Source organism: Acanthochromis polyacanthus, chromosome 11, assembly GCF_021347895.1.
Source record: "Acanthochromis polyacanthus isolate Apoly-LR-REF ecotype Palm Island chromosome 11, KAUST_Apoly_ChrSc, whole genome shotgun sequence".
NCBI lineage: Eukaryota > Metazoa > Chordata > Actinopteri > Pomacentridae > Acanthochromis > Acanthochromis polyacanthus.
Genome location: NC_067123.1, coordinates 33,924,380 through 33,944,430, shown reverse-complemented (window position 1 = coordinate 33,944,430; position 20,051 = coordinate 33,924,380). Strand labels below are relative to the sequence as shown.

The 20,051-nt window shown below is 44.0% G+C and overlaps 1 protein-coding gene across 1 annotated transcript in view; it reads left to right on the top strand.

Annotated features, from left to right (window-relative positions):
- The window catches only part of jarid2b (jumonji, AT rich interactive domain 2b), a 108,774-nt gene that overhangs the window by 74,085 nt on the left and 14,638 nt on the right, over positions 1-20,051 (top strand). Inside the window, exons 5-7 of the mRNA XM_022210147.2 lie at positions 8,305-8,523; positions 12,224-12,468; positions 17,991-19,455. Coding sequence (XP_022065839.1) covers positions 8,305-8,523; positions 12,224-12,468; positions 17,991-19,455 — 1,929 coding nt within the window. The remainder of the gene's footprint in view (positions 1-8,304; positions 8,524-12,223; positions 12,469-17,990; positions 19,456-20,051) is intronic.

The following is a 20,051-nucleotide window of genomic DNA, read 5'->3' as shown; positions in this document are numbered from 1 at the left end:
CATGTCTGCCACCAAAATGTCTCTGACAGAATCTCTAGCTATATTATGGAAATCTCAAATCTATCATCTCGCCTAATTTTCTCTCTATTCAATTTGATTTTGACTCACTTTTTGAAGTTGTAATGGGGACTGAAAGTGACATTTCTGCCCTGAAACCCCATCAACAGCGATTACTGGGATTTATCCCAGGTCAAACGTTCACAGTGTGTAAACACACACACACACACACACACACACACACACACACACACACACACACACACACACACACACACACACACACACACACACACACACACACACACACACACACACACACACACACCCACTGCAGTGTTTGCTTATCTTATCTGGTAAACATTACGCATCCACTCCAAAGGCTTCTATCCATCACTCATTCTGACAGCTATATAAAAGCAGCTAAAACATAAAGGATTTCAGGCGATAACGTGAGCAACAAAAAAAAGAAAGAAACATGTTGTGAAAGCGGGACTCTTGTGTCACTCTGTATTGTGAAATCACTGCCAACTTTTTCATCACTCTGCACGCTGTTCATACACCTTTGCATCCAATCAGAGCCAGCAATTGACAACATTTTGCACTTTTGGGATTTTATTTCCCCATGATAATGAATCGGTTGGCTGCTGGTGGTTGTTGTTTCTGTATCCGAGGAAAAGTTATTTTTAATCCCTCCAGGGGGGGCAGGGGTGCCTGATTATTCTGATGCAATGTGGGAGTAACCGGACAGAGAAGTGTTTAAAAAAAAAAAAAGCATTTTTGTCTACTGTATAGAAGGATGCACATCATGTATGCTCACCACCCACACTGTCTCGGGCTTATATTCTGTATTTATCTCACTGTTCATCTCTCACTCCTGCAAACACACACACACACACACCCTTGTGCACACAAGCTGGAGTGCTCAGTCCTTAGCCTGTGTTCTCAGAATGGTGTTTATGTGTGGTCCAGGCCTGTAGTTGGGCTGTTTATATCCATGGAGAAAGCCATTTGGGTGGTAGCCAGACAGTCTGCCTCTGGCCCTGTCTGCCTCTGGTAACCCAGAGGGTGTGGTGCTGCTGACAGCAGGGTGGGGGCAGCACTGAGCGGAGCAGAATAAAGCTGTATAATTATCTTTTTAAGGATTTCATTTCAAATTGAGATTTAAATCAGTAGCTCAATCTAAACAGGCAAACTGCACAACTCACAAGTGATGCTGCTGGCTTTCTGACCTTCACTTAATAGTTTTGAGCAATCATTTATATTTTAAATATTCAGCAAAAATTTGGGGGAATCGTTGTCATTCTTTTACATAATGTATTTTTAAAATTACTTTTTTAAACAAAATTTTTTCCCAGTGATGAAAACACCCACACATAGAATAGACATTAGCTTAGAGTAGAGAGTAAAGAATTGCTTTTACCATATGAACCCTCGCGGACCCTGAGGTCCTCTGGCACCGGCCTCTTAATGGTTCCCAAAGCTAGAACACGGACTTACGGTGAGGCATCTTTCCAGCACTGTGGCCCCCGTCTGTGGAACAGCCTGCCAGAGGACCTGAGGGCCGCAGAGAATGTTCATATTTTTAAAAGCAGGCTCAAGACCCACCTATTTAATTTGGCTTTTAACTAATGTCTTATTTTCATTAATATTTTTATTTAATTTTATTTATTTATGAATCTTAGCCCTCTTTTTACTTATTTTTATTTTATTACTTTTAAATGATATTTTAGCCATTTGTTAGTACTTTAGTTTATATTTTATTTCATATTTTATTTAACTTTACTTATTTATTTAGTTTTATGTTCTTAGACTTTGTAGTTTTACGTTTTTATTCCATATCTCCAGTGTTTCCTCAGTGGGGGCCGGCTGCACTGGGGGCTGCAATTGACCCTGGTTGGGATGCCTCCGTCTTGTGGCTGGCATCATCTTGGCCAAGTCGGGGGTCTGCAACACTGTTTTGCTGTGTGGGGCCCCTCACTGTCCTTGTGGCGGGGCATGCCCGGGCGGAGGCATCTGGCCCTGTGCTGTAGGCGGCGCCCCGTACATTCGGCCCCCTAGCGTTTACTGACCTGGCTCCTATGTACTCAGCTACGCGCTTTTAAAATCACTTCATCTGTGTGTGGGTGTGTGGGTGTGTGTGTGGTGTATATTTGGTGTGTGTGTGTGTATGTGTTGGAGTTGGAGGTGGGGCGGGGGGACGGGACTGTTTTTAACATGTATAGCACTTTGTGCTGCATTTTAATGTATGAAAAAGTGCTCTATAAATAAAGTTAGATTTGATAAATGAATAACGGTCTGTACACACACTCCTGGAAATAAGGCTGTTGCATAAGTTGCTTCCAGAGTGTGATTATTTTTTGGTAAATTTCTGTGCGTGTACATGTGTCGTGCCCGGTGGCTCTTCACCCTCCGGGCTTCCTATCCTGCCTGCCAACCCCAGTGTGGTGCCGCTCTCTCTCTCAGGTTCAGGGAGGCCAATCCCTCCGCTCCGCTTACATAACCTCCCAGCTCTGACCCAGTGAACTACACACCATAGATTCCTAGTACGTGATTGCACATGTGAAACAACTGTGGACTTTTCATCTATTTTTTTTTTCAAGAATAGACAACTAGTCCTCAGAATTGTGCTCAGGACCTCCATCTTTGTAGTTAGATTGCTGGATTTGATATTGTTTGAACGTGTTTTTATTGTCTGAGAATCTTGCTGAACTAGAAGCACATTTCAACCCGAGGGAATACGATTTCAAGTCCGACAGCTACTCATGTGTCTCTCAAGTGCATTGCTGCTGTGACAACTGAATTTCCCTCAGGGATATGGCACTTTTCTCTCCGTCTAATGTGTGATTGCTGTTTGATTAAAGCCGCAAACTGTATGTTTTGGGTGTAGTTGTGCACTTCTTCTCAATGACGACTCAGTGGAGGAGTGTGGAGCTCGACACTGACAGATTCTGCTTCCTTCTTCAGGAGCACGGCCGATGTTTGTGGGGTTAATGGTTTTGCTGACATCAAGGAATGTGAATTGGAGATGTAATCCCTAATCCTCTTTCACTCTGTTTCTCCTCTAAGAGAACGATGAAGAGTTTTGGCAGAGCTCAGCTGGCTGCTGTAACTTTTCCTCTCCTCGCCAGAGAGTCTACATTTGTCTCCCTTTCTTACCTACACTTAAAAACCGAGCTCGTGCTTCCTCGCATGCTGCACTCAGTTCTAAGTCAGCACGTCCACATGTCCCCATGGCAGCTAAACCCTCCTGATTGACTATTTAAATTGTCGCCATTGTTTCAGTTCCAGTTAAGGGGACAAAAGAAGGGTAGCCAGAGAATGGAGGGTTTATAATTATGCCCCCCACCCACCCAAGAGCCCTGTTAAAAATGACAATCCTAATAGACTCTTTCAGACCTAATTATGATTTGTCTGCGGCCGGAATGAGGTGGAAGAAAAGCCGGTGTAATTGAGGGATTGGGCTCAAGCCCTGTTGAAGATCTTGGAGAGAGACTGAGCTGCATTTTTTTTTTTCACCTCGAATGTGTGTGTGTGTTTGTGTGTGTGTGTTTTCTAGGAGCTGATGGATTTGGGGTGTCAGTGCCAGAGATGGGGGCTGTAAATTTCTGGTATCGGCCCCAGAAGTATCGCTGCCACTCCCGTAGCTGGGATGCCAGTGGTCAGTATTGGACCACTAGATCTGTTGGCAGGCTCAGTCAGTGTCTCTGTCTGTCTTTGCCTCATCTCCCTGCTCTCTCTCCAACATTTCAGAAAGTTTTATTTTGAGGATATTCAACATATTAGAGGATACAGTCGCATTGTTACATCTGTTTCTGTCTGGTGTCTGGTCCGTGTCTTCTACCGTTCTTTCCCAGCTTGCTCCATTGCTCTTCCTCTCTGTTTCCCTTTAATATCAGCAGTTATCTGACTATACCTTTGAGGACCGTGGCACTGGATTCATTTAATCTCAAACCCACACGAAACCCTGTTAAACTGGTTTGCAGGAGGATAGAAGTGTAGTAGAGGCACACTCATGCTTCCTCTATTGTGTTTGTTCTTCTCCACTTCTGTGCAGCCTCAAACACACACACACATTTCTGCCCCCAGCTGCCCCTGTGGTCTGTTACCATTGGCCTGCTGACCCCTGCTTTGGGCAGTAAATTGCAACCATTTAGCTAATGAAGCGAGTCATTAGAAGCTGATTGGGCCGGTGTGTGTGCAGCCTCGGTGTGTTTGTTTGGTTTAAGAGAGAAGCGTTTGCTCTGTCGCCAAGATAAACGAGGTGTCTGTGCTTGCTGGGTTTGTTCGCGTGTGCCATTCGGGGCTTGTGTGCGACCTCTTGTATCTTTGTGTGTTATGTTCATCCAACACTTGAGGCCTGATCCACTGTTTGAAATCTGGAAAACTGAAGCAGAAAAAGTGCTACTGCTATACGTGTTCAACCACTTCTAATTGTTTGCATCCTACTTCACATGCTGCATGTCAAGAAACCACATGTGTGGACTTGTGTTGTCATAGCGTGTTACATTAACTAGACTGAGAGTGAGAAAACTGCAGAGGAACATTCCTCAACATGTGGATTAATGCTTAAACCATATTTCACATCACGTTCTGCACTGTTGGCCTCCTATTACAGTTAAAGTGAGCAGGTAACAACACAGTTTTCAGGGAATCTGCTGCCACTACAGATTTGTTTCTCTCCTCAGCTCTCTGAGGAGATAATTAGAAACTGGCAGAGCTGCTGTGTGAAAAGTGTGATCCAAGGCACAGCCAGATTTTTTATTACCAGACCGTGTGTGTGTTTGGCAGAGCTTTGGTATAAGTGTGATGCATAAAGTTTTCAAAATACTAATGTAATGTGACACGTGGTAACCACAGGTCCCCCGACTGGCCAATGATAGTCAGCACACTTTAAAATGAATCTAAGTGCAACGATGTGTTTTACAAAAGAAAGTTGGAATAATGGTTTCAATATGTCTATTATTTTACGTTCTCGTCCCAAAGGCAGAAAGGAAGCTATTAAATCAGCATCATTTAAGAAATTGATTTACAGCAAATTGTTGGCCGGGAAGGGACAGGGATTTTCTAGCTTTCACGCTCCAGTGTTCCCCTAAGGACTTTGCAACGTTGACTATTTAAAGCAGACTGCTTCAGTTTGCAGCACTTAAGCCTTGCATCATGTTTTCTCCTTTGTCATTAGGAAAGCCCAGGCTTAGTCAGGGTGCCATTTAAGCACTGAGTGCATTCTCACACGCACACACACACGTTAAGTATATCGGAGCAGAGTTCTTGAGTGCAGATGTGTTTGTGTGTGAGCGACACATTGCACAGATATTGATTACACGATTCTGGTTACTAAATGATCATTCATTCGATAGCGGCTTTGGCATGGTGTTACATTTTTTTCCACTGATGAGCATATTCTCTTCGATCTGAAACCTTTTGTCTAACTGGAGAGCTTATGAATTACGTTCAGTTTTGCTGCCAGTTTCTGTCTTGTTCTAAAGTGTATAAGATATATCCTTTCTGTAAGTTCACAAAAGGGAATAATTTTTGTGTCCTCATGCTTGTTATCTCCTAATTAGCTTAATAATGTATTGAATTTTGTAAAATCTAAGATAATTGTTCAGCAATCTCCAAAAACAAGTGTGCTAATTAAATAATTGGTGTGGTTAAGTCCTAATTCACTATGTGTAATTTTTCTTGTCCTTGTATATTTTAATAGAGGCTGTTGAATTTAGCCTATTTTTCAGAGGCTTAACATTATTTTAATTGGCGTATAATCACGCATTACTTTCCATTAATGCCCTTTAAACACAGAGGCCCTTAAAAGGGTAATAAAAACCACAGTAGTTGCTCATGCTATGCAATCGATTTAGTCATAAAGGCCTCACAACTTCATAAAATCCACGGTTTCCTGCTCGCAGCCAGATTTAATCAAAGCTGTGAGAATGTTGCATAACCACACATTCTCGTTAACTAGAAATCAACAATCCCAAACATGCCGTTATAAAATTGCAAACCTTAATTGTACAAATTGGAAGTTATTGTATTTAATTTGCCAACAATGCCCACCTTTTCTATTCACTCAAAGTCACACTGCATGCCATATATACATGCTTCTATGACTGGGTAAGAGTCTGGGTTTTTTTCTCGCATATGTCTCAGTCGTGCATTACAATAAACGATAAATATTAGGTTGTGTTGTCTATTCTACATGCACTATGTACACTACCAATGAAAAATTTGGACACACCTTCTCATTTAATGATTTGTCTTGATTTTCATGACTATTTCCATTGTAGATTCTTACTGAAGGCATCAAAACTATGAATGAACACTAATGGAATTATGTAGTAAACAAAGTGTGAAATAAGTCAAAGCATATTTCAGATTTTAGATTCTTCAAAATAACCACCTGAAATGGTTAATGATAATAAAAAAATCATTAAATGAGAAGGTGTGTGCACACTTTTGACTGGTAGTATATATAGGAGGTTTTGTAGTTGCAGGGATCTTTTGTTTTCTTCTTGTTGGCCTTCCAGAGGTAGCTGAACACAGTATGAAGAATGAGCAAGAAAATGAGTTGTTTCATTCCCAAGACATTTCCAACCATCAGTTAAAGCTTTTCCCCGACACTTTAGTTCGGTTTTAATCATATCTTGATCTTGCATTTGTAAGTTTGCCAGCATGTCCTTACGTTCTTGGCTCAAAAACTCAATTCCAGTCCTCAGGAGTAAAAGTAAACACATACGCAGATAATTGTGACATACGAGACAACAGGGTGTGTGGAGTGCATGCTGAGGGTACCTGCAGTGAGAGATGGAAGGCTCCAGCATGATGTCGATTCAGAAACTAAATGTTCTCCTGGTCTGTTTAATGTGTGGCGCAAATGATCGTAATATTTCTGGAAGCATAGTGAGGCATGATGCAGTAAAATGCAAAAAAAACCACATCCAGAATGATTTACAGCTATACCTGTGTGTCTCTATTTTTATTTGTGTTCAAGCGTATAGCCCAAGTCACTGCTGCTGGACTCTTTTTTTTAAAAAATATTTTTATTCTTGCATCTGTATGACTCAACCAGCTGTTTGCAGACTGATTTATGAGTACAACAATATGAAATTTATTAACATAGCTTTGGGCTTTATGACCTTTTATGAGAGTGACTGTGTGTCAACATTCAGCTAACTGAGGTAACGTTATAGGCCATCCACGGCCAAACACTATTTACCTCCTTCGAGCACATATTGAACCAGATTTCTCGGAGATGACAATGAAAGTGATCGAGTGTGACAGAAAAAGGAAAGAGAGTGAACGTTGACTTTCTTCTCCAATAGGGGGGGAGATTGACAGTAATCCTGTTTGGAAGAGTGAAAGCGACAGATTTGGGATTAGCTCAGCAGCGCGCGAGAGAGAGACTCTTTGGTTTTCTGAAGTAACTCTCCTACAGAGTTAGATATTTGAGCACATGTACTTTATGTATGTCTCAATAAAACTGTCAACATCAAGAGCCACTGTGGAGAGACTGCTCGCTACGCAATCCCACTGCTCTGGCTTTAGTTCTAGCTATCAGAAAATGTTGCAAGTCATTTCCCTCTCCTCTGTGTGTGATATTTGCCCTGATATCTTTACAACCACAACTACCACCGATACTGATGCATTTGCAAAACACTGCTGCCAAAACCTTTACACCACAATCTTCATAAAATACGGTCAGCAAGCTTAATGATGTCAAATTCCATAAATGCAATTTTGCGAAACACTTTCGAAAATATTGAGGTTTCTCCTGATTCAAACTCGATGAAAATCCTGTTATAGTAAAACTGTCATCGCTCCAACGTTGTGCTTTGCATCTCCCTGATTATGTTTGTGCATTTAACTGTGTGAGCGAGAGCAACAATGGAGCTGCTGCTATGTGCGGAGCAGTTTACAAAGCATCAATAGGCCACCAACCGGGATAATAACAGATGAAAAAATAGTAGCACAATCCCCATTATTCTTAAAGCCCTGAGCAACTTCTATTTTTAGATGAATGTTTCACCACTTACGTACTGATTCATTTGTAACGTTCTGAAATTAGAATGAAACAAGAAAAGATGTTTTTCCCTACATTGAAAGCTGGGGGTCTTCATGAAAAACCGTATTGTGTTCAGATAGACTAAATTTCCAGTGAGGAGTGCTTTCTGTGCCTTTCTATTATTTTTTGAATTGTAATTTATTTTCTATCTTTTTCCCTTTTCTCCTTCCTCTTTCCCTTCACCATTTTTTTATCTTTCCTCTCCCTCTCTGGGTCCCTTTCTCCTCGTTTCTTCCACCTCTCAGGTTCATCTGCCTTGCCCAGTAACATGGCCTACTTCGGAAGCTCCCAGGAGGAGGAGGACCTGGAGGAGGAGGAGGAAGAGGAGGAGGACGAGGTGAGGAACGGAGGTGGTGTCCACTCTCATGGCGTGGGGAGCAGCAGCCAAGCCTCAGCCTCTTCCTCCTGCCACTCGACACCACGCAAGGGCAAACTCCCCGCCAGGCAGCCACTCAACGGGCACGGTAAGGACGGAACTGGAGCTGGTGGAGAAAGCACGCCATACGTTTGTTACTAACACCAGTCTCCTGTCTACACATGCACTGGGTGAGGGATTCGATGAAGGAATGAGAGAGGGGAGAAAAACAGAAATAAAAAAAGGTGTGAGAAGATGGAAGAAGAGGAGTCAAGGATGATACATCAATGGAATAACTAGAAAGAAATGGAAAGATTAAAAAAAGTCCAGAATGAGTCATGGGACAAAAGACATATTTGTAGTTCTTGGCAGTATTCGAGTGTGCATTTCTGTTTGTTCATGCATGTGGGCAATTTCCTAAGTTTGCACTCTTGTTTTCCACTGCAGAGAGAAGGGCAAGTCACTTGGGATAGTGGAGCAGTGCATCAACGCTTTCCACCCCAATTAACACTTAGCTTACTAAGCCCTAACAAGGTGTTTATGCACACACTGCAACAGCTGGCCGGGGCCCTACACACACACACACACACACACACACACACACACACACACACACACACACACACACACACACACACACACACACACACACACACACACACACACACACACACATGCACTGCAGTTACAGCATACGTACACCCCTTGGGGCACATAGACATTCGGATGAATACACACACACACACACACACACACACACACACACACACACACACACACACACACACACACACATAGTTGTGCACAATATTTGGAAAATTGCATGCATGCAAAAGTTCGCTGCTGAAAGATTTAACTTTATCAATTCTTTTTTTTTTCTATTTCTGGAGGAAATTACTCTTGATATTGGAAAATCACTGGCAGAAATTGTCCATCTGAACAGGCAGTTTATTTATTTACTCAGAAATAAGATTTTCAAGGCCCAATGATAGATCAAAATGTTATAAGATGTGGACTTTCTGCAGCGTGTAAGACAGAACACATGGCAAACTTTACTGAATCCAGAATATTCCCCCCATCCCATTTTTATTTACAGTAGCACGTGATGTGTTTGTTATATTCAACTTGTAGTTTTTTTTTTCTACAGAGCATAACATAAAAATTTTAACCTGGAGGCTCTCCTTCCCTGGCAGACTTTGGAGATACACAATCCTTCTGGCCAGGCATTTCCCAATGAAACAAGGGCTGGATTTCATAGTTCCTCTCTCCGCCCTCCCTGACTCTCACTCTCTCCTTAGTCTGTAGAATTGCCGTCAGAAAGGTTTAGAAGGTGAGCACTTTGCTCAGCTTTTTTTCCCCTGTCATCCTCTCAGCTGGAATGTGGAGGAGGAGAGAGACAGCACAGAGACTGGTGGGATTAGGAGAGAAAGAGAGAGAGGTCCATAGATTTGCTTACATTGAACTCTTTGAGAATTGTGCACTTCCTTTGTATAGTTCACTGGCTGTGCCTACCAACAACACACCCATAGATACATACGCTTTTCCCTCATCCTTTCAAGAACATCTGTAGCTGCGGCTTGAAACATAAACTGTACATATCTGTATCAGGAGCACGAACAGTAGGATAGTGAAACCTGTTTGAACAAATCCAGGCTTGTTGTGTGCATGAGGACAGCTTATTCTCCTTTCTTATCTCGTATACAAACACTGTTTGCAAAGCAGCTTGGCGCCTTCACTGTGATATGCTAAATAAATAGATAAGGGGGAAATGGGCAGATATACTTTGTAAGGGACAATAGAGATGAGGGGGTTAAGGACATTGAAAAAGACATTTGTGTACACAAGTAGGTGTGCACACAAAGTCAAGACTGGGTCATTGCTCCAGCGTTGACAGTGTTTATGCTGTGCTGGATATCGAGCACACGCATGGAGAAAAACACCCTCACACCTTAGTACATTTTGTGGTATTAAGATTGGTGTCAAACGTGACACTTTAATATGCAGCCTGGGCCGCTCTCCAGCAGGAGCACGGTTATATGGGCTCTCAGGGAGGAGGAGGGAGGAAGGAGGGGGAGCAGCTGAGAAAAAAGGAGAAATAGAATTAGTGAAGGAGAGAAACATTTTATTCTGGGAGGTAAAGAGAGACAGGAAAGGCCCTACATTGTAGACCATTCATCAGCACTCTACTTCTCTCTCCCTCTCTCTCGGCCATGTGCCATGTTGACATAGCTAAATTAAACAGCTTTTATTGGGCTCAGTTTCTTGCTTAGCTCACTTCTCAAAATGTCAGGATTTCTCTCATTTTTCATTGAGCCAGGGGCCCCAGAGACCTGCAGACGCTCCCTCTGTGGTTATGAGTGGATACATGCAAACAGTATTCCAAACACACACACACACACACACACACACACACACACACACACACACACACACACACACACACACACACACACACACTATTGCAGACAGCATCATGCACTATTGCTTCAAATTGCACGGACAGATCATTAAGCAGTGCATGTGTTGCTTTTCAGAATTTACACTCGTATACGGAGGGTTGCATGGTTCCTGTAAATGCTGAATTTTTAAGACCTGGTGAAACTTTATATTGAGCCTCATAAAAGCTGAAGAGAGTGCTGTTGAATGTATATGTTAATTGCCTCACTATGCATGGGAGCGCGTGCAGGGGAAGATGCAGTCGAAGCACATTTTGAACAGGTTCATTGACATGTAGCATAAAGACGTTTTCATGCACACCTTAAATCATGCATATTTTACTGATTGGGGGCTATATGTTTGCCAAAAGCCTGTCACTTCAATGTTTATGCTGCTGTTTCCACTTGGTCGTTGTGGTTTGCTGCAAAGCAGTTAGAACCCATTCTGCTTAACTGGCAGGTAGACGGTGGCCTGTAGTATACTGCATGTCCTATGCATGTGAACAGCCGACTTTTGAAACTTTCCTGAGTGTTTTCTTTACAGTAGTTAGTTTTTTATCATTTTATTTACTTGCTTCTGGCTTCTTGTGAACCTTATAAATTGCTACTAGGCTGTAGAAAAAAATGTATACATCTACCATACTGGTGAATAGTGCAAAGTAGGGAAAGCAAAGCAGGATAATCCTTGGTAGCTGCTGATAAAGGCTAAAATGAAATGTTACCATTGGCCCAAAATGTATAACGCTACAAGTTTAGTTTGAAAAAGTTGTTTGAAGTACTTTTCTTATGTTACCCTGTGAACTTGTATGTATGTGGATTTGTATTTTATGTCTGTATCTGCCAGTGGACTAATCACAATTGGAGTAGATATAGCAATAAGTTAATTCTAGAGGAGATACCTGATGTTGTCTGGAATTAGGTGGAAAAAAACTTGCATATTCTGCTATCAGCATTTATTTAAAGTGAGATGTCCAATATTAGCATATTGGATATCTGTAAAAATTCGTTAACGTCCATTCTTAATGCATATGAAGATTTTTTATTTACATTCCCCTTTTCTGCCTTCCTTATACTTATATTAAAAGATATCATATTCTGCGATTACTTGTCACAACAACACAATATTGCTAGCCCATGTAGCTCCATTTGACAAGCAGTCTAAAATGTTTTCTGCAATTTACCTCTTAAGCCATTCATATTAAGCAAATTTCTAATTTTACTGCCTCATACAGTTGTGTTATAGTAAACAAATGTGAATTACGACACAAGAAAGCTGCCCCGAACTTGTGTTTAATGCCCTCCCATATCAATTAAGAATCACAAAAGCCACACACCTGATCCTCTTTATTTCTCGCTCTCTTCTTTCTTCTCCAGTTTTTCACGGCCACAGTAAAGCAGGGACCAGGGAGAGTCCGAGGCCCAAGGCGGGGGCTCACGGCAGGGATGCGCCTGCCCCGCCGCTGCCGCCCCCTCCGCCTCCACCGCCGCCCCTCCTGAGGGAGCGCAGTGAGCGGGCGGAGGCACGGGAGCACGTGAGGGAGCAGCAGGCGATGGCCAGCAGTCGAGGCTCAGCCAACGGGTTGCCACCAAGGAGAGCTGCTGAGGAGCTACGCAAGCAGGTACTGAGTGGATAGAAGCACAAAGCATTGAACTTTCAATAAGAGGACAGAGAAAAAGCATGATATATGCCACAGAATAAAATAGGGAAGGGGTATAAGTATTCCTATAGAAGGGGAAAGCAGGGAGAAAGGATCCCACTATAGAGACATCTCAAGAGTCGGTCGATTACCTTTATTATAACTGGAAACATTATGGAATATTCTGTATTATGAAGCTTGGAGATGCTTCATGGCTGTTATGCCCATTTGAAATTCTCGCCACTCTGGACTCTTCTTTTCGTTTATCCATCTGCCGCATCCTCTTTTTTTAAACTCCCACTCGGTGATTCTAACTACTCCTGTGCTTTGCTTGTCTCCTTCCTATACTTTCTTTTTATTGCTGATTTCCTCCTTTGCCTTCTCTGCACTCTCCCTGCTACTTCCCGCTCTTCTGCAGCTCCTGTCTTATTATATCTCCACTTTGAACTCCTCTCCTCTCCTCTCCTCTCCTCTCCTCTCCTCTCCTCTCCTCTCCTCTCCTCTCCTCTCCTCTCCTTCCCTCTCCTCCTCCTCCATCTATTGTGTCTGGGAGAGTAATGATTGTGTTTTGGCCGGCCGCAACTGCAGCTATATTTAGTAGTGCTGGCTAGGGGCTGTGAAATCCTTCCTCCCTCTCCATGGCACTTAGCAGGTTTCAAGGAACCCCAAGTGAAGGGGAAAAGCAGGAAGGAGAAGGGCTGGAGATGGCTTTTGTCAGAAAACTGGCATTCGTCTGATCACATTAGCTAATTAAAAGCAGTCGTCTGCTGAGGCTCCACATTACATTCTCATCTTTCCTACTTCTGTTCCTTTTTCTTCTTCCCTTTCTTCTCTTTCCACTTCTTTCTTCCTGTTAAATGCCAGCCTCTGTCCTGTAGTGGTGGTGTTGTCGTACTGTGCTGCTGCTGTTGATGCAGACTTGGACATGTGCTTCAGGTTTTTTTTTTTTAAAGTGCCTCGAATCGTCCAGTAAATCCAACAATGAATCTCAATGAGAGCGACTGCCTGCCAAGACAAACTTCAGCCTTACTTTGCCACTAGTCTTTGTTCCACAGCTCTTCCTCTACTCACTCGTTTTCAATTCACACTCTGTTGGCACCCTGTGTGACTCTTTTGACTCCTCTCATGCAGTGTGTTTTGTTTTTGCTCCTGTACTCTCATTCAACCTTTCTCTCTTTATATATATCCGGCTCTCTCGCTCTCTTTCACTCATTTTTCTCTTCATGCTCCACTCCCTCACCATCTCTCTTCTCTTTCTGCTCCTGTGTCAAACAGACGGATCTTGCCCTTGACAACATGGCTCCAATCATTTGGAAGGATTAGTGCTTTTTTCTTTCCTTTTTTCTCTTCGCTCTCCCTCCAATTAGCATGAACAGTATGTGTGTGTTAACCATGTGTGTTCAAGACACACACACACACACACATTTATACACACGATCAACTGTGAAAATACAGACTAAGCCATATAAAAGGTTAAGTGATTATGTAGCCGTAAAACGAACTAGGGGTTGTGTGTGTAAAACCGAAGGGTAAAAGCATTATCATAATTCAATTCACCGTGATTCAGTTCCTCCCTAATTTAATAGCAGCTTGTATCAACAAAATACAGGCACCGTAAAAGGACCTTTTGTAAAACAATATGATTCTATCCATTTTAATTAAATAACAAAAGTGGGGATGTCAGCAAAGCAGCTGTACACAGCAGCAAGGGCAGGTGGGGTTTTCAGGGCCAAACGCATTTAGCCAAGTCTGCACCATTTGAAAAAGACTCTCTTATTTAGTTGTTTGCTCTTTGTCCTCAACAGTCCTCAATTAACCTCCTTTATGCTACTACATGTATGAAATTACAATAAATGCTTGTTTCACATTACATAAGCTTCATTTGCCAGCCGATGTGTGCACATCCCTCCCTGTTAGTTTCTAAAATAGGCTTTGGGACTGTGTATGTTATCAGTGCCAGGTTGTAGTGACTTTTTCTTTTCTTGAGCTGCTTAAAAATCAACCTGCCCAGGGCCGGATTGCTTTGCTCCTTAATAAGACAGCAGAGGGGAAAGAAGGCTTAAGTCAGATTTATGCCTCACTGTCGAGGTGTTCTGGCGGTCGCACCGTAAATGAGTTCAGAATAGGATTTAACCCGTTGATCGTCATCCCACCGCTGTAACGTTTGGCGGAGGTGTCACAAGCACTCACAAATTCTCATTATACATAAAGTTATTTCATACTCCTGGTCATAGAGCCAGTTATGGGGAGGAGATCACCAAAAAAAGCATTACTGAACCTTCCTTCAACTTGTCTCCTTTGTCAGCTGTTGTGGTCACTGCTTAGGATCTGCATTGACCCACTGTTCAGTCACATTTTTCCAGAGTTGTGGTGAGAACTCGTGCAACATCCTGACAAAGGCGTATAAATCTGGTTGTGACCGTAAAGAATGTGTGTAAAGGTGTCTGCCGAGCCCATTAATCCTCCCTGTAGGGCAGCGCACCACAACCTCGTCTTCATCTCCCATCTTTCGGCGGTCAGCAAGGCTTTGTAAGGGTTAAACTTCCTCCTGTCTTCCTCTATCCTCTGGCTGGCCTTCTCTCTCCGTCTCCCCCTCGCCTCCTCCTCCTCCTCTTCTTCTTCTTCTCGGGGCCTGCTCCTGCAGATGTTGTGTGTTAAAAATCTTCCTGCCAGGCCTCAGCTGGGCTATAGCAACACATGATGTCATCTAGACCCACCTCCCTCTCCCTCCCCTTCCCCGCTCACGTGCGACCGAAATCCACTCCAGAACAGTCTCCGGCTGCCTGCCTGCCTATGTGTGTCTGTGCGTTCTATTTTTTTCCCTTTGGCTTCATTGTCTCACTTGTTCTGTTCATTATCCTTTTCATTTCTGTACAGATTCTCGCTGCCAGTGGCTCACAGCAAAGAATGAACCTCTACATCCTTTTATGCATCGCTTCTTTGGTTCTTTCTTGCATTCTTCCTTCCTTGCTCTCTTCTTTCACCTTCACCTGCATCTTTTGCTACCTCTTGCCAGTATAAGCCCCTCTCGACGTCACCACCGTGCCATCGTCCTTTTCCTCCAGACCAAATAATTGAAGCGAGAAAAGTGAGGCAGACGTGCCGAGCCCCCCTGAAGAGAGCCGGTCCGCTGAGCCCTCCTGTGGCAGGAAGTGGTCACGACAGTTTTGTGTGTTGGAGATGTTTTGTCAGCAAACTGTGGCTGGACAAATATAGCAGATATCTGGACAGCTACTGCTTTAGAAGTTAGTTACACAAAATCAACTTTCATGTTGACGTTTGCATTGTTAAACAGGTAGAACAAGGCAGTTTGAAATGTTGGTAACAAATTCTAACAAACGGCATTTTGTGAGGTGTTCACATTTTTACATGGCGAGAAACACAGTAGCTATGTGTCATGAAAGCAGTGTTCATGGGTATTTAAAAGCTGTGCAGCCTTCCTTTATCCCCTCATATCTTTGGTGCTTTCTGTTCTGTATCTCTCTCACCCCTCTCCTCTCCTCACTCCTTCACCACTGCTTCTTCTGTCCTCCCTCTTTCCTTGTCACCCTGTGTTTTTTCCATTGTGTGGCAAGAGTGTGTATGTGTGTTGAGGAGGTGGGAGTGATTGACAGAGACAGGGTTAGGTTTCAGTCCCCCCTTATCTTTTAATGGCCTGGTCTTTGTGTCGGCCCCCCGCCACCTGAGACGAACACAATACAATACATGCGCATGCACACACACGCGCAGACACACACACACACACACACACACACACACACACACACACGTGACATGAGAGCCCTTCAAAGGCAAACCTGTCAATGGGCCGGCTGTCACCTCCCTCCTGTGGCGCCCCGGCTGTGATTGATAACTCCATCTCTCCCATCCTCCCTCCTTTCTTGCTCCTGTGGTTCACTTCCAGCTAGTCTAAACAGAAGGACACACAGACACAGGAGATCGATGGCAGTGAAACATAGATGCGATTCCTCTTTCATGTTTTTCAGATAAAAATCAGGGCTCCATATCCCTACTTTGTATGCTCGTTTTAGAAACTTGAGCAGAGAGACATGGGAAAAAAAACCTGCTTTTGTTGCAAATGTTTTCAAAATAACACGTAACAAAATGCAGCAGGACACAAAATTATCCCACTTATTTTGAGCACAAGTACAGAAACATATCCTCGAGCTCAAACCATTCATATTTTGGCAAGCAAATATTGATCTTTAACTTTACAAGCTCTTCTAACACTCTGCTGGGTCCTCTCTAGCGCAGCGCACACACCGATCAAAAGGAAGGTAGAAAGGAAGAGAGAAAAAAGGAGTGAGAAACTCCTGGCAGCAATGAAAGTGGGCCATGAAAACAACACAGAGATGAGGAGGAAGAGAGGGAAATGGATATTCTTAGAAATGCATACAAGGGAAGTATATATGGAGGAGATGCAGGGAATGAAGTGATGGAGAGAGTGAAAGTGGGTAAAAAAAAAAAGTGGGCACATCAGAAAAAAAGCCAGACTGTGAGACCGACACAAATGGAAAAACAGCCAGAAGTACACAATGGATTTTAACATGTACAGCCGGCTGTAAAGCTCTTTGAACTGAGGCGGAGAATGACCGCGTTTCTTTCCACAGCTGTACCCAGCAAACCAGCCGTGGAACTAGACACCACTGTACCAAACCTCAGATCTACAGCTGCGGGTCTTAAATACTTCACTCACATATGTGCACATGCACATTTTTTGCCTTCTTTCTCGGTCTCCAGCCCTCTCACATATGTGCACATTTAAGCACACACAGGACCTTTATTTGTAGCACAAAAATTGAATTTGAGCATTTTAGAAAGCCCATAGCAAATAAAAGGCTATTTTTATGCGCCCGGATAGGATTTTATTCCATTCCAATGACCTTCTGCCTCATACTGTCCAGCCATCTGCTAGCAGAAACCATGGAGTCGACCCTGCTTTCCATTTCATGTCTCCCATCTCCTTTTTTTCTGCTCGTTCTAAACTGTTGTTTATCTCGGGATGTAGTGGTTTTGGTTTTGGTTTGCACATATCCTTTTCTAAATCTCAGCCATTGTGTTGACAGCAGTTTAAACTGCAGTTTACAAAAGTGCAATGCGTTTGAAAGTATAGTAATCTAGACCGATGATTGGTTCTCTAATGAATAGCGTAGGTTACCACAAATAGCTTTGGTCTGACCGGCCAAATGCACTGCACAGCCTCATCATTGTGGAGTGTGGGTGCGCCCACGTCCCTGCATGTGTTAGATTGTACTTTCTGATAATTTTATGTGTGTGTGTGGGGGGGGACATTTGGGGAAATTTTTAGCATTTATACTGTGTTTCCTGCAACAGTATTATCACTGACAGGTGTAAGATCCAAAGCAGACTAGATTCTTTCAGATTTAAGTTGTATCAGCTTCGTTTCCAACAAAGATTCCTTTTCATATATATCAATGCACAGTATTGTGGTACAACTTTGTTCTGTTGGTCTAATATGCCCTCTCTCTTTCTGTGGATCTCAGGTCTCTAAAGTGAATGGGCTGACGCGGGTAGGCTCGGCACAAGCTGTCAGTGGTGCCAAAAAGAGCCGTGACTTCCGACTGCCGTCCAAAACTGTGAAGAAGTACACAGCCACCGTGTCCAAGGGCCACGTCACCTACACCAAAGCCAAACAGAAAGAACTGGGCAAGAAAACCAAACTCAGCAGCAGCAACAAACACAACAGCGCCGCCTCGGCACCATCGTCAGCGAACAATCACAATCAGCACAGCCAGCCAGCAGCCAGCAATGGGCTGGCCAACTCAGGAAAAGCAGTGGCACCAGCCCACCACAGCAATGCAAAAACCCGCAAACAGGTGCTACTATCCAATGGGCTGCACAATGTGACTGCCAGCCCCCGACTCAACGGTAGGCTAAATGGGCAGCGGCACAACACCGTGGCCAAGGAGGACGGGCAGAGACAGTGCCAGCAGGGCCAGGGGGAGTGTCCAGGTCGAGAAGGACTGCGCAACTCCAAACGGCGTCTGGAGGTGGTGCTCAACTCGGTGGGGACAGTGGTTGTTGAGCAGAAAGCCAAAACAACTGGCACTGAAGCCAAGAAGGCCAAGATTCAGACCACGCCTCTGGAGACGCGCAGCAGCAGCAAGAAGGTGGCCAATCAAGAGAAAGCTACCACACAAAACTCCACCCCCACCACTCCAGTTTCTAATGGACATGAATCAGAAACGACCCCTTCCCCTAAACAAACTCAGCCTGTTACCCCACTTCCACCCTCTACTCCCCCTCCTCAACAAACCCCACCTCCTTGTACACCAGCAGCCAGCGTGGAACCGGTGAACCAGCGACCGAAGCGGGCATCGGCTGGCAAGCTGATGTTGATACGACAAGCACAGCAGCAGCAGAGCAGGTCTCACAGTCGGAGCTCCTCCTCTTCCTCCCCCTCATTAGGCCAGAATCACTCGCCGAATCCCAGTCGTGCCAGCACTACCTCAGACCTCCAACAGACCTCTGTGTCCTCGTCCTCCTCCACCTCCTCTCATCTTACTTCCACCAACAGCCCTGGACAGCTCAAACCAGCAGCATCGCGGCCCGCTGACCGTGACAAGGATTGGGAGCGTGAGAAAGAGATGACGCGCCAGAAGGAACGTGAGCAGGAGAAGGAGTGGGAGCGCCAGCGGAGCAAACCAGAGGGCTGGCCAGCGCTGGGTGAGGTCCCTGTCTTCCGACCAGCTCAGAGGGAGTTCCAGGACCCCCTGGTGTACTTGGATGCAGTGAGGGAACAGGCCGAGGTGTCTGGCATGTGCCGTGTGGTGCCCCCACCAGACTGGCGGCCAGAGTGCAAGCTGAGCGAGGAGATGCGCTTTGTTACACAGGTGCAGAGGGTCCACATGCTGGGCCGGCGCTGGGGCCCCAATGTGCAGCGTCTGGCTTGCATCCGCAAGCACCTTAAATCTCAGGGCATTACCATGGATGAGCCACCTGTCATTGGTAAGTGAGCCAAACACACACACACACACGTATATGTGAATGTATGCAAGACAATTTAGTCAACAAAAATGCTTCCTGTATTGCTTAAATTAACTAAGCAGTAAGCCACAGGTTCTTTCCTGCAGGCTGCCACAGAGGACCAGAGCGATTGATTTTACAGGAGTGAATTAAAGTCAGACTTCCAATTACAAATTGAGGCCCCTCTTAGCATTGTGTATACTCATGATTATTTTTATTTGATAGCTGTTTTTGAAAGTAAAGATATCAAGATGATAAACTAGACTCTTCACATCATAATAAGATAAAACACAATAACATAAAACGGTGGTTTAAACTCTCAATTTCCTGCGGCTTAACTATTTTGTCACTCTTTCTGGGCTCTTTAAAGCCATGAATGAAAGCAGTCCATATGCAAGTGTCACAAATATTGTTGTTCCCGTTGGCATCAGTGGTGTTCTGAAAGCTCCCGTCGCATTTCACCCCATTTTATACCCGATTCTTTTTATAGATGACTGTAACAATGTGGAACAACTCGGCAAGGAGCCTGACGACCAACGAAAACAATATTTCTCCCAGATTGCCCTGTCACCTTCCGT